General features: G+C 34.0%; 1 protein-coding gene across 1 annotated transcript; it reads left to right on the forward strand.

Annotated features, from left to right (window-relative positions):
• Nucleotides 1-390: 390 nt before the first annotated feature.
• Nucleotides 391-7,677, forward strand: LOC137732530 (protein NRT1/ PTR FAMILY 2.13-like). The gene is made up of 4 exons (XM_068471849.1): nucleotides 391-657; nucleotides 996-1,213; nucleotides 3,718-4,298; nucleotides 6,656-7,677. The coding sequence occupies exons 1-4, from the start codon at nucleotides 465-467 to the stop codon at nucleotides 7,506-7,508; spliced, it is 1,845 nt and encodes a 614-aa protein (XP_068327950.1). The 5' UTR covers nucleotides 391-464; the 3' UTR covers nucleotides 7,509-7,677.
• The last annotated feature ends 9,140 nt before the right edge of the window (nucleotides 7,678-16,817 follow it).

Genomic DNA, 16,817 nt, shown 5'->3' on the forward strand with positions numbered 1-16,817 from the left:
ATATGAGGTGATAAAAAATTTATGAAAAGTTTCATTTTGAAAAAGTTCTCTTTTATAACATTTCTTGACTAATGTGAAAGTTTCATGTCTCTCAATGGGGACGAATATAATAGTCATGAAAATCGTGAGTCGAGATGGTTCATCACATAAATTGGGCCTCAATTTGTTTGTAATGGGCCTTTCTTTTTTTACTTTACAGAAAAGTTGGCCAGAATTAATGGAGGGTCCGCACAATTTTGGTGTGCCCCCTGTCAATAGTGCCACGGCTTCATCACATCCATACCTACATTCATTTTCGCCGCCCTTTTTATCCTCTTCCTTCCCCATCTTCCCTATATATATACGTCTGCCCCAGCCAAGCTTGTTAGCTTAACCTCACAACTTCTTACAGTGCTTTTAGAAAATCACTTCCTCAAAACTTAGCTAGCTAGTGCCCACTTTTTTTCTGGCATGTTGAAAAGCTGATGATGGCTGAAGGCAAGAAGCAGAAGCAGCAGCAATCAAGCCACTGCCTCTACGTCACAAAGTTCTTTCAGAAAAGCACTTCCTCAGAGTTGTTACACAAATTTCCTTTAAGCCCAGCTAAAGAACCAGTTGATAGAAAACGTGATGTCGCAAGGAAACCTGGTGGTTGGAAGGCCATGCCTTTCATCTTAGGTCTCTCTCTCTCTCTCTCTCTCTCTCTCTCTCTCTCTCTCTCTCTCTCTCATTTCGTGGAGGATACTGCACCGAAATGGTTGTGTCCCCGGTCAATGATAAAAAAATATGTAAATTTTTGGTCGACATGATCGAGCACAGAACGTAGCTACGGTGGCAGTGTCAGATCTCAGTTACTCTCATTCCATGATGTGTCACTGTAATCACATATAGGTGCATTGAATATTAATCCATCTTTATCCCTGATATGAGGTGAAAGTGTCTAATTTATTAAAAGGCGACAAAAACAGAACACGTTTTTAATGGTGGTTGTTGTGGTGGTGGTGGTGGTGGTGCAGGAAATGATACGTTCGAAAGGTTGGCTTCTATTGGGTTGCTGGCAAACTTTATGGTGTACTTGACGAGGATGCTACACCTGGACCAGGTTTCCGCTTCCAACATTATCAACGTCTGGTCTGGTTTGACCAACTTCGCTCCTCTCCTCGGCGCCTTCATCTCCGACGCCTACGTCGGCCGCTTTCGGACTATTGTTTTTGCGTCCATTTCCTCTCTCATGGTACCTCTCTTTCTCTCTAGCTCTCTACCAATTATTATTTTTTGTTATTTTCTAATTTATTTGGCCAATGTGTTGATTGTTTTAAGGTAATTTCATTATGTTCAACAACGGTTTGTAGACGCTAGAGAAATTATTTATTTGAATCATATTTTGTAATTACATGATGTGCCAGTTGATAATTAATTTTTTTTTTAATTATTAATTAAAGAATCCAATCATTGACTACCGTATTGCGCGGGGTTAAATTATAGTCTAAAAATATGGTCTCTCTAACATATTTTATTGTACTTAATATGTTAATATTCAGTTATTATTAAACATTATATTGACTAAGAGAATTATTGTTTTCACTCTCAAAATTTCTTTAAGCACACCAAACTTTTTATATCTAAAAAGAAGGGAAATGCTAGGGAGACTAAATGTAGACCAAATTTTGTAAACTAAACAACATGAAAGTTGATAAGTTGTTGATTACTTAAGAGTTGATTAACATATTTATTTCTTATTGGTGATACATAATTTAGTTTGCAAAATTAGTTTGGCTAGCTCCCATAGAAAGAAATATACGTTTGTCAGGAATGCACAATAAAATTTTTGAAGTGTCAACACGAGTTTCCACTTATGTGATTAATAATGTATATATATTTTTAGTTTATTACGGACTAGATTAAATTATGTATCAAATACGTAGATTGTTTATATTAAGTTTACCGATCGACTAGCCACTCCCCAATCGTGTATATATTTTCACACCAGTTTCATAAACCTGTGTTTTTGAGTGGTTGTCCCCTACCTCCAATATTACTGATAGGTGTGTATATGGTGAAAAGAAAAGTGTTCTATAATTATCCCTTTCTATGGCCCTTCTACATTAAATAATAACCAACAATTTGTCTTTGGCTTCGTGGCTAGGTAACGTATAAATTTCTATCGTGGGTCATATATACTCTACGTTTTGGGGTTTTAAATTTTAGTGGGTGGGAGAGGATGGTGATGATCTTGTGGTTGAATCTGTTGTTGTACGTAAAATCCCAGAAAATCTTTGAAAGGGTAGTAGGTGGTGGTATGGAGTTGAAAGGGTAAGAGTTCCTTAGCGAAACCTACCCTTAATTTAACCATAATGAATTGAAAATTTGAGTTAAATCACGCAATAAATCAAGTATGATTTTGTATCGTCATCTAGGGAAATGGAGAAGCGACAAAACTGTAGCGTTTGTGATTGATCTCGGTTGCGGTTGAAGTTGAACAACTAGTACTACTTCGTCAACTATTGGGGAACTCCGATTAGCTAGTAATATGAAACCTAACAATTGAAACTAGAGTTACAGTCAATATGGTGACGGGTTTGGAAAACTAAGCTAGCGAACAACATTTTGAAAATACGAAAAGGTAGGCGGGTGCTTAGGCGGACTATGCGGATTTAACTAAATCCATTATATTTCATGTAAATAAGTATCTGTTTATACTTAAAATATATATAATTTCATCATAAATTACAAAATAGAATGACACATAAATTATGAAGTTTTGTAACATTATGAAAACATGGGGAACAAACATATAATGTATACTCATTTAAGTATTCAACAAATCTCTTACAATTTATTGAAAAAAAAAAAGCAAAATGAAAGTTATCTATTTTTCTGTATAAGTGAGTCACAACCTAGACAAGTCTGGAAGGGCTAAGCGGGTACCTAGGCGGTCTAGGCGGATGCTTAGGCGATCTAGGTAGGTGCCTCAACAGGTCTAGGCGTTATTTCTTAATTTTCAAACGCCTAGACATTAATCGGGACGGTGGCCAACTGCCTAGCATTTAGGTGGAGGCCTAGACGGCGCTAAGCGGAAATTTTAGAACAGTGGTCAAGATACACCAATTGATTAAAAGGAGGGGATGTGAGGTTTCATGATCCCTCTTTGGACAACCTCATCCAAGCTAATTAAAAGGATTTGTGAGAACACTAATACAACCGAATGTAGCTAATTCATATATAATTTATAGATAAATTAATAATATTACGTGACAATATTGTTAAATCTAAATTCTCATTTAAGAAATTTAAATCGAGTATCAATATTCAAGAAATTTGAAGTATAAACCAATATTAGTGGGCAAAAGTTTAGAGTTTGCTAAATAAAAACCCGATCGTACTAAAGCATGAGTAAGCAACTGAGTAATAAAATTGTCAAATATCCCTTCGTGCGGCCAAAACTGAAAATAACGTATACCAACAAATTTGCCTTTCATGTGGTTTAGCATAGAAATTGAGGATCGTAGGAGATCAACCCTGCTGTTTTAGTGACTGTCACTTTCATCAGTTTTAGTGGATATTACTTTCATTAAGTGTGTTCTGAGGTGTGGACTAGGTTGTTTTAGTGGATTTTTTTTCTTAATTAGAAGAAAAGATTTGCAACAAATTTTGAAGTAAATACAAGTTCAACAGGGAATGACGACAGTTACTTTAACGTTATTTATTTGTTGTGTAACATTATTTATCTATCAACAGGGAATGGCGACAGTTACTTTAACAGCGTGGCTTCCGCATCTGCATCCTCCGCCATGCAGCCCACAACAGCAAGCACTGAGCCAGTGCACCGGTCCAACCCGAGCTCAACTCGGTATATTGCTATCGGGTCTAGGGTTTCTATCCATAGGCACAGCTGGCATCAGGCCATGCAGCATCCCATTTGGTGTTGACCAGTTTGACCCAACCACCGAAGAAGGAAAGAAAGGAGTGAACAGCTTTTTCAACTGGTACTATGCCACGTTCACAGTGGTCTTACTCCTCTCCCAAACCGTAGTGGTTTACATCCAAGACAAAGTCAGCTGGAGTTTAGGGTTTGGGATCCCAACTGTGCTCATGGCTTGCTCGATCCTGCTTCTGTTTATCGGGTCTAGGGTTTACGTGCATGTAAAGCCACAGGGCAGTATGTTCTCTGGGATTGCACAAGTACTTGTTGCTGCTCATAAGAAACGCCACATTAAGCTTGCGGAAGAAGCAGAAATTATAGATGTTGACAAATTCTATCAACCTCCAATATTCAAGGGGTATTACGCGTGTAAGCTCCCTCTCACCAACCAGCTCAGGTAACAAATTTTTGTATAGATCGATCATTTCTTTAATAATTAATTACGATTGATTTGAAGTATTAATATGTGTAGAGTTGGTTAATCTATCGATTTTTATAGATTATAGGTTTACCTTACTAACTTATATGGAGTGGCCAAGGCCCAAAATAAAGTTTAATTAGTTAGGTTTCTTGAGGACGTGTTTGAATTTAGTACTTTATTAGTGTCGACTGAACTCTTTGTATTACATTCTAATGTATTGTCTTCTATTTGTTGATGGAAGATTTTAGATTTGACTTTTAGTTTGATCGCCACTGAGTGACTTGGCCTGATTGAATTGCAGAAAAATCATAAGCTAATCAATAACCATCATCAGATCAGATTAACACTCAGATTACATATGTATTCATAAGATAAGTTTATGGGTAAATTACACTGACCACCTTAGATTTGACGTCTATTACAATCTTATACAACATCTTTAAAACATTTCACTTTCATACCTCAAATACTATTTTATTTTAAATTTGAGGTGTATTATATTGAAATAAAGTAGTAAGTGAGGTATGAAAATAAAATATTTTGGAGATATTGTATGGGGTTACAATAGACCCCAAACCTAAGGTGGTAAAGTATAATTTACCCTAAGTTTATCATTAACCACACGTCGCATTTAACTACGTAAGACTCACAGCTTGTAAGGTGGGGGTCTACTTCCACCATCATACATTTGACCAAGCTCACATTATGTCAGTCAGGTGGGGGTCCAGACTTCCACCCTCACATTAGATAAATGGCTGGTTTGGTATTGCTGTGCTTCGAAAAAAACTGCTTCTGTTGTGTTGTGAGAATAAACTTATTTTTGCTGCTTCACGTTTTCAGTTTTTTTCCACCCAAAACTGTGAAAATAAGTTGTTTTTAAGTGTTTACCAAACATCTTTTTGAGTTCAACTTTTTTTATACCCATTTTTTATAAAAGCACCTCAATACCAAACCAATCATAAAGGAGTGTTTACTAGCGCCGCTGCGGAGATTTTTCAAACCGTTTTCCTTTGTTTTCTTTACTTTGCTTATTTCTTTAATCATTTTAAATAAATTAGTTTTTATTATTTTTAAATTTAAAATCAACCTTTTTTAATTTTTGTTTTCAAATAATTAACTAAGATTTTGGTTTTATATAAATTGTTTTAAATAATTCAAACTACCTTACTTGAGTCGTTTATACTACAATGACCTTGTTCTCTTGCAAGTATTTTTTTAGTGTTTTTATCTCTACTTTTGCAAGTGGTAAAAATTCTATCATTTACGTTTCTGTAATCGGAATAAAAATTTAGAATTGAATTCCGATTATGGAACAATCCGGTGTTTACTAAACATTGAGAAACAAAAAAAAAAAATAGTGGGGCCCACATAAATTTTGGAATTAAATTCCTTGTATTGGTGGAATTGGATCCCATACATCTAGATGGTAATCCAATTTCTGATTGTTTGTGCAATCGGAATGACACTTTTGTTTCCTTTATGCCCTCACTTACTTTTTTTATCTCCAAGACTATCCTTTATAAACCCATTAACCCTAGTTTAATTATGCACAACTCCTTACTTTTTTTATTTCCACGCTCATTCATATTATGCACAACTCCATGCTTATTCACATTATGTACAACTCTATGCATATGTCGAAGAGAAGAAACTATAACTTGAGTGAGAAAATTTAAATATTAAAGTAAATACTTAAATTTATAAATAAATAAATAAAACAAAAGCATTTTAGTGTGTCTATGAAACAAAAAAGCAATTTAATTTTTTTCTTACTATTATATATTATATCAAATTTTATTAAAAGAAGTATATAAAATATTTGATTTGGGACAAGGGCATTTTAGTAATCATATTAGTTTATATTCTGATTCTGCTGAATTAGTAAAAAGCTTCTACAGGAATCCGATTCTGACTTCTCCACATTCCAACTCCTCCTCGATTCAAATCCTCCTATTTTTATTACGGTTACGTAAACGCGTTATAAGTGTAAGACACATGATCTGTAAGGTGGGACACTGACGCTGTTAAATGACATATTTTTCAGTGTGCTCAGAATAAGTGATGAAACACCACCTGTTATTATACAATTGGAGGTACTCTCTGAAAAGCCAAAAAAAAAAAAAAAAAACAATTTTCTCCAATTGTGTAATGACATGTGTGTTCGGCCCGTGTTTGAAGCACACTATCTCTCATTTGAACAAGCACATCCATCGTACATTGTTTGTTTGGTGAACAAATTTAGTGGCTGTGTACTGTGAACTTTGTTTCCCTGATTTTTTGACTCGTTGATCGTGTTAATTGACTTTTTTTGTTCATCATTTTATTTTCATTAGGTTCTTGAACAAGGCTGCTGTAATATTGGATAACGATTTGAAGCCTGATGGTTCTCCGGTCGATAACTGGAGGCTGTGCAGCGTGCAACAAGTGGAAGAACTTAAATGCGTATTAAAAACAATCCCGATATGGGCATCGGCCATAGTTAGCCTGACCGCCATGACACAGCAGGGCACCTTTACTGTGTCCCAAGCCCTAAAAATGGACCGTCATCTCGGCGCTAACTTCGAAGTCCCAGCTGGGTCCATCAGCGTCATCTCCTTTCTCACCATTGGCCTCTGGCTTCCAATCTACGATCGGATTCTAGTCCCATCCCTCAGAAAAATCACAAAGCGCGAAGGTGGGGTTACTGTCCTGCAAAGATGTGGAATCGGGATCATATTCTCCGTCCTGTCGATGGCAGTGGCCGGACTAATTGAAAAGGAGAGAAGGAACTTTGCCAATTTGCACCCTGCCGCACACGTGTCATTCCTCTGGCTGGCCCCACAACTTATACTGATGGGACTCTGTGAGGCGTTCAATATGATAGCTCTGCTGGAGTTTTTCAACCGGGAGTTCCCCGACCACATGCGCAGTATTGGAAATGCCCTCGTGTCTTGCTCCTTTGCTGGTTCGAGCTACTTGAGCAGTTTGGTCGTGAATGTGGTGCACCATGTTAGTGGTACAGAGAAGCATCCGGATTGGTTGACCAATGACATCAATGCGGGGAGATTGGACTACTTCTACTTCCTAATTGCTGGGATTGGGGTTCTGAATTTTGCCTACTTTCTGTATTGTGCACAACGTTATCATTACAAAGCCACAAATGTGTACGTAGATGAGGAGAAGCCGTATGATAGTGATCATGTGTAGTTAGGTTCAACCAATCATTATATATGGCTATGTATGTATGCAAATAAAACTTAATCAAATCGAATCAAACTGCTTTAATCAGTATTAGATATATACCAGGAAGATGTAGTTTAATTTTACATTATGTGAGGTGTAACATGGTATGGCTTAGTATATTCATAAGGACAATTAATGATAAGGGTTCTACAACTTTGGATTTTAACCAAAAACTGTAAAGAGTTTATTTAAAGGAAAACTAATGAAAAGAGCTTGAAAAATTTTAGTTTTAATAAAAAACCATGTTATAAGTTTTGTTTAATGATTAGTACAAGGCCCATATTAAAATAGTCCAACTAAAAATGGTCTAACTATAATAAATTATGATTTATCGATTTTACCCCTAACTTCTTAGGTTGAGTTTCAGATTTTTATCATTAATGGAGTTCATTGTTGTTTTGCAGACCTTTTTCTTTTTCTTTGAAACAAAAATATAGATCCTCATGCTATTTAATTTATATTTTGTATTATTTCGTTGAAATGTGATCGTCGTTATTATTCATAAAGTATTTGAGGTACTATTTTTCAATTTTTCTTCGTTAGTAGAGTTCATCGTTTGTTTCTCCAAAAAATAAATTTGAGATCTAGATGTTAGTCAATAACAACGACGGGGGTCACTGTTTCTAGACTATAAAAATAAACTGTTTCTGGATTTTAAGTAACACTATTTCTGGAATCTAAGTCACTGTTTCTAGATCCAAATAAAATAGACACACTATTTCTTAAATGTCAGCTGGAAAAGAAATAGCGAAATTCATTGTATTTGGATTCAAAGCAAAATAAACATCCTGTTTCTTAAATATAATCAATTGATGCATGAAAAAAAAAGAAACAATCAAAGGTTAAAACATAGACTGCTTTTGAAATCTAAGTTACTGTGTCTGGAATTTGGTTCTTCTCTTTACAGATACAGTGTTTGTTTGTGCATAGGAAAAACAAACACTGTATCTGATTTTTTTTTTTTTTCCAGAAACAGTGTTATATTTTGAGTTCCCCATAAACAGTTTTATGTTTTGGTTTTTTTTTTTTCCTATTTACAGACGCCTGATATGTACGTACATCACCGGGACTGTAGGTCCTTATTGGATCTGATTGGAATAAAATACTAACACTATAAATTGTTCGTGGTGCAAATAAGAGGATGAGGATGAGGACTATGACGAGGAAGATGAGGATAAGGGCACGAAAAAGGTAGACAATAGCTTTGGATAATTTTTTATTGAACTTTGAGTCATTTTGGTTAAATAACATTTTAAGATGCTTTTTTGTTAAATATTTGTTGACCCAATCATTTTTCATTAAAACTCCATTTATTTAATAGTTAGGACAAAGCTAAATACTTAACCAATCCAATCAACATGGCCAATTGAAATAATCTAATGTGTTTCCAATTTTACCCTTAACTTTTACTCTGACGATTTTTGATCTTTCTGTTAGTTTATTGGGTAAATTACAATTTACCTTCTTAAGTTTGAGGTTAATTGCAACCTCATACATTTACTACTATTTCATACAGCCGTTACTTAAATCTGTTAAATTGACTGTTAAAGTGGTGATGTGGCAACTATATGGGCCATTTTTTGATGACGTGTCAAATAAAAATATTTGAATATTATTTAAAAATTAATTTAAAAATAGAGAGTTTTAACAAAAGGCTCGTGCTACTATTCACTATAACAAAAAACCATATTATTACATTAAAAAGTCAATTCTAGTACTATTCACTTTACCCTTTATTTTGTCATTATCGTTAAAATTTAAAGCTTTTAAATCATTTTCATTAGTTTTACTTTAAAAATAAACTTGAATTAAAATAAAGTGGACCCCACCCAGAAATTTGTTCTTGTTGTCATCGTTCATCCAACACTGCCACCACCGTTGCCGATTGGAGCCTTGCACCCTGCCCTCCTCATCCTCAGATTCCACGGCTTCGCCACGGCGGCTCCGGAGACGGAGCCCTTCAAGCTCCCCATGGTAAATCATTCATTTATCATCTTTTTCTTTCGAATTTTTGGTTTTTTTTTTGTATTTTTGTTTTTATTATTACATTTCTTCAGTCGAATTGATGGAGGTGGAGACGAGAAAGGTCAAACATGACAGGTACCGCCAATGGTTGATAAAAACCCTCTAGAACTCTTTCCTTTCCCCCCCCCCTCTCTCTCTCTCTCTCTTTCTCTCTCTCTCTCTCTCTCTCTCTCTCTCTCTTTCTCTCTCTCTCTCTCTAAAACAATTCCTCTTTCGTGGTGGTTCGTTGAAGGGTTTCTGGAGGAACTTTTGGGGTTGCCATATTTGTGGTCGGTTTTGGTCCAGGAGATTCTACTTTGACATTAATTTCTTGGGGTTTTTCTAAATCTAGTGGATAGAAAATTGGCAGTAAGTTCACAAATTTTTGGGGTTTTTTGGTGCTTTATTTTTTAGAATGTATGAATTTTCTGTTTGCTTGTGGAAAAAAGAAGAAGAGAATTTATTGAATTCCAGAAAAATATGATCTTTCTCTGATTTAATTTCTTCTAATTTTGGAAATTTTCTTTAGAGATTGGAATGGAAAAACATGAAGTGGGATTAAAAGTTTACTAATTTAATTTCTGAATTAATAAGGGCGGGAGCACAAGAAATCATATCTGCATAAGGGCGGGCAGCTGGAGCTGCCATATTTGGTCGGCAGGTGAAGAAGAATTTTTTATATTGAAGAGACTTAGAGTGGTACATTATGTGTTTTTATATAAGTAATAAGAAATTTTATTTTTTAAGTTATTAATATTTTAACATACATATCTTATTAATTATATAATAACACGTGATATATCATATCGTATGTCGATCACACTGGAAAATCTTTCTAAACGAAGACGAGGAGGTCGACAACTTGAACAAAGGGTTAAATCCGTTCTTCATGCTTCTGCTTTTCGTTTTGTTGTTCTCAAGGTGGGTCATGAATCTGTAATAAGTGCCCGATATGGTGATCTCCCTGGCAATGCACAACCTGTGGCCTTAGGTTCAAGTGCCAAGAAGAACACATTAGTTTTGAAACTGAACGAAAATAATTTATATTATTTCTGAAATTACAACAAAATAACTTATTTTATCTTTAAAATTTGATCAAAATAATCCACATTATTTTTAAAAGGTAACAAATAAATATTATTTCTAAAACCACAACAAAATAACCAACACTATTTCTGAAAGTGAACCAAATAACTTATAGTATTTCTGAAATTACAACAAAATTACGCACTATTTATGAAAATTGAACCAAATTAACCCACATTATTTTTTAAACTACATCAAAATAACTCACACTATTTAAAAAATTACACCAAAATAACGCACACTATTTCTGGAATTATAACAAAATAACTCACATAATTTCTGAAATTTAACCAAAATAAGCCACACTATTTATGGAAGGGAACAAAACAGACACTATTTTTGAAAGTGAACCAAAATAACTCATAGTATTTCTGAAATTACAGCAACATTACACACTATTTATGAAAATTGAACCAAAATAACCCACATTATTTTTTAAACTATATCAAAATAACTCACACTATTTACGAAACTACACAAAAATAGCGCACACTATTTCTGGAATTACAACAAAATAACTCACATAATTTCTGAAATTTAACCAAAATAAGCCACACTATTTATGGAAGGAAACAAAACAAACACTATTTCTGAAACTACAACAAAATAACTCACACTAATTATGGATTTGAACAAAAAAATAACACAGATTAATGCGGGAACCATTAGAAAATTATACACTATTTATGAAACTGAACCAAAATAACCCACACTGTTTTTTTATGGGAAGAAAACACTCGGTTAACAAACCAATTTTTTTTATAGAGAAAATAGTGCAAAAACATACAATTTTATAAAAGGGAACTTTAACGAAAAGCTCTTGGTACTGTTCACATTAACGAAAAACCACATTTTACACTAAAAAGTTAATCATAGTACTATTTATTTTACCTTTTATTTTGACATTTTCGTTAAAATTTGAAGTTTTTAAGTTATTTTTTTTTAGTTTTCCTTTTATAAAACTAAAGAAAACACTCATTATTTCTATATCTGAAAAGAAAAAAAATAGTGATCAAAGTGCAGTGAAAACAAAATTCATCATTTTGTATTTATTTTTTATAGAAAAATTTATCAGTTTATGGAATCACAAGCATGAAAACATATTACAGTACTTTGGAAGTAAAAATTTTACAAGAATATGAGATTAGCATCTCTTTTTTGCCAGTTTGCTGTGACGAATTTTCTGTTTCTTGTGCCATTTGGTTTCATCCTGCTTTAGAATTTTGCATCATGCTTGGGTCCATATGTGAAGCTATAGTAAAATCCACAGAGTTAATTAGTCTGAAAGGAATCTTATGTGTATCCAATGAAAGTGACGACAGTCATTGGATTAGGATAGAAACGAATGGGAAATTTGGTGGGTAAAGTGGCACCAAGTGATCTGACGGATGGGGCGTCCCATTAAAAACCACCATGATTAAATAGCCATCTTTATATTTAGCAATCCCACTTCTCCGCTTGAACATGGTTCCTTGCTCTTTTGCCATATTTTTTCTCATCATTTTGAAGTAACGGTGATGCTTACTATCTTGCTTATTACTGTTAAATAAGTTTAAATTTTGAAATCTGTGCAATAAATTGACATGAATCTTAAAATTTTAATTCATTCAATAGTAATAAGTAGGATAATGAGCGCTACCGCTACTTGAAGATGGTAAGGAAAAATGCACTCTCCACTTAAAAGAGATTTCAAACACTATTAGGGCAGACTCTCGAGGGTCATAATCATAATCATGTAGCTCCAGCTAATGTAGTGATAATTCCATGATCTAAACATTTGTGCTGTCAGTATCATAAATGATAAGCAAATAATGCTAGACAGCCTTTGAAAAACAAGGTGAATAGTTTTTTTTGGCGTTTGAAAGAAGCTTAAGGGTTTGCAAAATTGGAGTTTTAACAAAAAGTTTGCAGTAGTGTTCATTTTAATGAAAAATCACGTTTTTATACTAAAATGTCAAACCTGATACTATTTGCTTTACCCTTTATTTTGTCCTTATCGTTAAAACTCAAAGTTTTCAAGCTATTTTTCATTAGTTTTCCTTTGCAAAATAGGATGTACAAGATGGAAGTTATGGTTTAGTGGTGGTTTTACATTAATGGCGGTTGGTGAGAGGGTGTTGGCACAATTGTAAATAGGAAATTTTAACAAAAAACTTCTGGTATTGTTCACTATAACGAAAAACCATATTTTTATACTAAAAAGTCAATCCTAGTACTATTCATGTTACTCTTTATTTTTTTATTATTGTTAAAACTCAAAGTTTTCAATATCTTTTCATTAGTTTTCCTTTGTAAATATTCTAAGGTATGTAACGGGCTGGGTTAGTTTCTATTAGGGGGTAATTATGGAAAGTCATATTTTCAACCGTTGGGCTTTCTAAGGCAGCCCGTGCATAATTTGCAATCTTTATCCTTATGATTAAATTTTAGGCCCCTTTAGTTAAATAATAATTTAGGATGATTTTTGGTTAAATAAAAGTTGGTTCAAACCCATTAAAACACCTATATTCATATAATTAATGAATAAGAGTTACTAGAATAAAAGCATGTATAATCCTAATTGGATAATATGTCTTACTTTTATATAGCGATATAATGTACTAAGAGGGAATAAATCAGTTTTGAACTCGACACTCACGAGATTTGAACCTAAAATCTCTTACTTATAATTGAGATGGAATATCATTAGCTGTAATATTAATTGGATAAATTAATGTTGTAATTTTAAAATAATACCCGAAAAAAATTAATGGAATTTTTTAGTAAACCAACTTTTTATTGTCCTATTTTTGTTTGCAGTACTAGCTATGTGTAACACATAACATTATAGTCGCAAATTGGTAAATTTAAGTTATGAGCGGGTAAAAAACAAGAAAATGTGAGCGAACAAAAACAATTTTTTTCAAAAATCATTTCATTTGTGAACATATTGAAAACCATATATACGGCAAAACATACAATATATATACTTACATACATAGTACCAACAAAATTAAGCATGCCAGGATAAGTGAAGAATCCAGCAAATCCAGTGAACCACATCGTGACAAACTTATCTGTTGTATAGCTAGCATAAATAGGAACTGACTTACCAGCAAAAACGTGAAATGCTGGCGCTATCGTCAACCAACACAAATATGAAATGTAGTGGGAGGATGTGGTGGACTTGACAGGCTTCTACGTATATGTTCGAATATAAAAGCTTTCAACGTCGGATTAATGTGATAGTGACCGGTCAGTGCGCGCCACGCAATTTGCAAGGTCGACGAGACGAGATATTATCGTTTGATTATTTTTATTTTGTTAATTACTTGTATATGTATATAAATAGATAGGGAAAGAAGTGATAAACAAGGGAAATGACGGGTGAAATGTGAGAGATGGGATAATTAAAAAATGAAATTCAACCACTAATGAATCCTTTAAAAATATGATTTCCTAAATTCACTTTATAATGTGTGTGTAGACAATGTTAAATAGATCAACTTTTAGATCATATTTATAAACTTTATGACATGTCACAAATAAACCACGTCACGTAATTAATAATTTACAAAATATGATTTAAATAGATTCTCTCTATCATACCTTACACACACACACACAACAAAACATGCACCCCTACCAATTTGATCCTCATCTCCTAGAATGTTCATGCAAATCCTTACCAAAAATTCGAGCCTCGTCTCCTAGAATACTCATGTACACCAGCAGAATCTCCGACGTACTCGATCTACTGAGGTAGACAGGGAGTGGTCCTATTTCGTGTGGGTAAAGTCGTTTAATCAAATTGAAGATTCATATTCATATATATATATATATAAGAATGCAGGCTGCAAGTGCTGTGTATGGTTCAAATTGAATGTTAGCTTTTTAGTACCCCTGCGCAACTACCTAATTAACTCTGGTCGTAATGTTTGTTACTAATAGTCTGATATCTACCTGTCCTTGCCATAAGAAGCTACCGTGTAGTGAGAAGTCGACCTGCGCATGGATGGACAGACCAGGACCAGCTGCTTAGTTATATAAAATAGACCGGAGTTAGGGAGTATGGTAGATTTTTCGCTCTCAATATTTATACAGTAATCTCAATGCAATATTTAAAAGGAAATTTAATTAAAATGATTTAAAAACTTTGAGTTTTAACGATAAAGACAAAATAAATGATAAGGTGAATAGTACCATGATTGACTTTTTAGTGTAAAAATATGATTTTTCGTTAAAATAAACAGTACCAGATACTTTTCGTTAAAATTCTCATATTTAAATTCCCTAAATTCTTATATTTGGTTCTGAAAGTGGTGGGATTTTAAGACGTGTACGAATGCATATATGGGTTGTAAATGTTGGATTAATGGCTCAATTTTGATTGGGCCTTTGGTTTTGTCTAAAGCCCAAATATTGGTTGCTTAATAGCCCATAATGGGCTAGGGTTTAATTTGAAGGGAATTTTGACGAAAATCTCCCGTTACTGTTTATTTTAACGAAAAACCACATTTTAACACTAAAAAGTTATTTCTAGCACTATTCACTTTACCTTTTATTTTGTTATTTTTGTTAAAATTCAAAGTTTTCAAATCATTTTCATTAGTTTTTCATAATTTGAAAGCGGATATAAGGCATTCTTTATGCCTTTTGGTTTGGAGCGGCGGCAGATGAGAGAAAAATGAGCTGTCTGCCGACAACTCTAATTAGTGAGAAAAAGAGTTGATGCTCCCCTTTTGTTAGTAATCACTCAGTCAAAGATATTAATGCTACGTTTTGTGGTTTTTGGGAGAGAAGGGATTTGATATGTGTTTTCATCTTTTCTATTTGAATTTTTATATGAGTGAGAGCTATTGGGTATATGTGGGTTTTGAGATTTGAGAGTTAAACTCTATGTGTAATCTTCATTTTGATATTAGTGGAATTTTCTTGTCGTCTTCGAACTGGATGCAGGCTTAAGCCGAACCAGTATAAATTCTTGTATCATTATAGATTGTTTGTCTTGTCATATTTTTTCGTATATGTTTATTGGTTTTATATTTGACGCTTATGTATAACAGTAAAATATTCAAAACCAATCTAATGAGAAGCCCTAAAGTATAGTTTGACTGATATCGATCTACCCAGCATTGGTCTCTTTATTATTGGAGATTGCCTAATTGATTGATTGAACCTTATGCTTTCATTACTAAAAGTTGCTCAAAAGGGATTGATGGAAATCCATTTAATTTAGAATTCAGTTCCAAAAAGGGATTTGATTTGAAATCCATTTTAGAATTTGGTTTGGATTCTCGATGGTTGTTTGCTACTTAGTATTACAGTTTAGTGACATTTTTTTCAATTTGTATAGCTATCTCATTGTTTGCTTTAACCCAAATCCTTGCAGCATAACCTACTTACATATGCTGAAGCGTGCAACATAACCTACTTGGGGAGAGTAGGTAAGATTTGCCTCATTTGTCTAATCTCTATATTATTGGAACAAGTTTTTGCCGATATGGTTGATCAAACCTTTGCTTATTGCCTATTCAATTACCTATAACAATATTGTAGATGTTTCGAATCAACTAAAATATTACCATTCAAATGTTGTGCAATTCTTACTTCACTTTTGGTCCAAAACCAGTCATATGCATGCATGACTCGGATCCTGCCTAGTCTCCACCACCTCCACAGCTCCACTCCACCATCATCACCATCCCCACCATATCCCACCATATCTGCAATGCGGCTACCTAGACAAAATGAACAAGGTATTGCAGAAAGGTAAGAAACTGTATACTTTCTAGTACGTCGAATACTGGTCACAAACTTAACCCACTACTGGGGACAGACCATCAACAGTTCATGAACTATTTATTAGTCAATTTGAAAATCCTCTCTCCCACATATGAACAATGTGTCGTTAGTTACTACTTGTATGATTTGGAGATCGTACGTAATGTTAGCAAGTGATTGTAACTGTCAAAAAGATACACTTGATAAGCCTAAAATTAACTCAGTGGAAATACCTTTCAAAATCACAACATCAAACGTGATCCTGGTTGCATGATGGATCCATCTTTCACGTTTCTACCTCCGTGCAGTGTCATGCATGCGTGTACGCAAAAGAGCCTTCCACTCCCTGAATTTCATATACATATAGGTCCAATGGTGGATTCAGTGTTTAAAGTATCAATATAAGTGGAAATATCGAGA

The sequence above is a fragment of the Pyrus communis genome, chromosome 4 (genome assembly GCF_963583255.1).
Source record: "Pyrus communis chromosome 4, drPyrComm1.1, whole genome shotgun sequence".
Taxonomy (NCBI): domain Eukaryota; kingdom Viridiplantae; phylum Streptophyta; class Magnoliopsida; order Rosales; family Rosaceae; genus Pyrus; species Pyrus communis.

Excerpts from the sequence above, each read along its gene's own strand:
- LOC137732530 (XM_068471849.1), top strand. The coding sequence starts at position 465 with ATGATGGCTGAAGGCAAGAAGCAGAAGCAGCAGCAATCAAGCCACTGC. Across the intron at positions 658-995 it reads GGCCATGCCTTTCATCTTAG|GAAATGATACGTTCGAAAGG; the intron begins GTCTCTCTCTCT and ends GTGGTGGTGCAG. Across the intron at positions 1,214-3,717 it reads CGTCCATTTCCTCTCTCATG|GGAATGGCGACAGTTACTTT; the intron begins GTACCTCTCTTT and ends ATCTATCAACAG.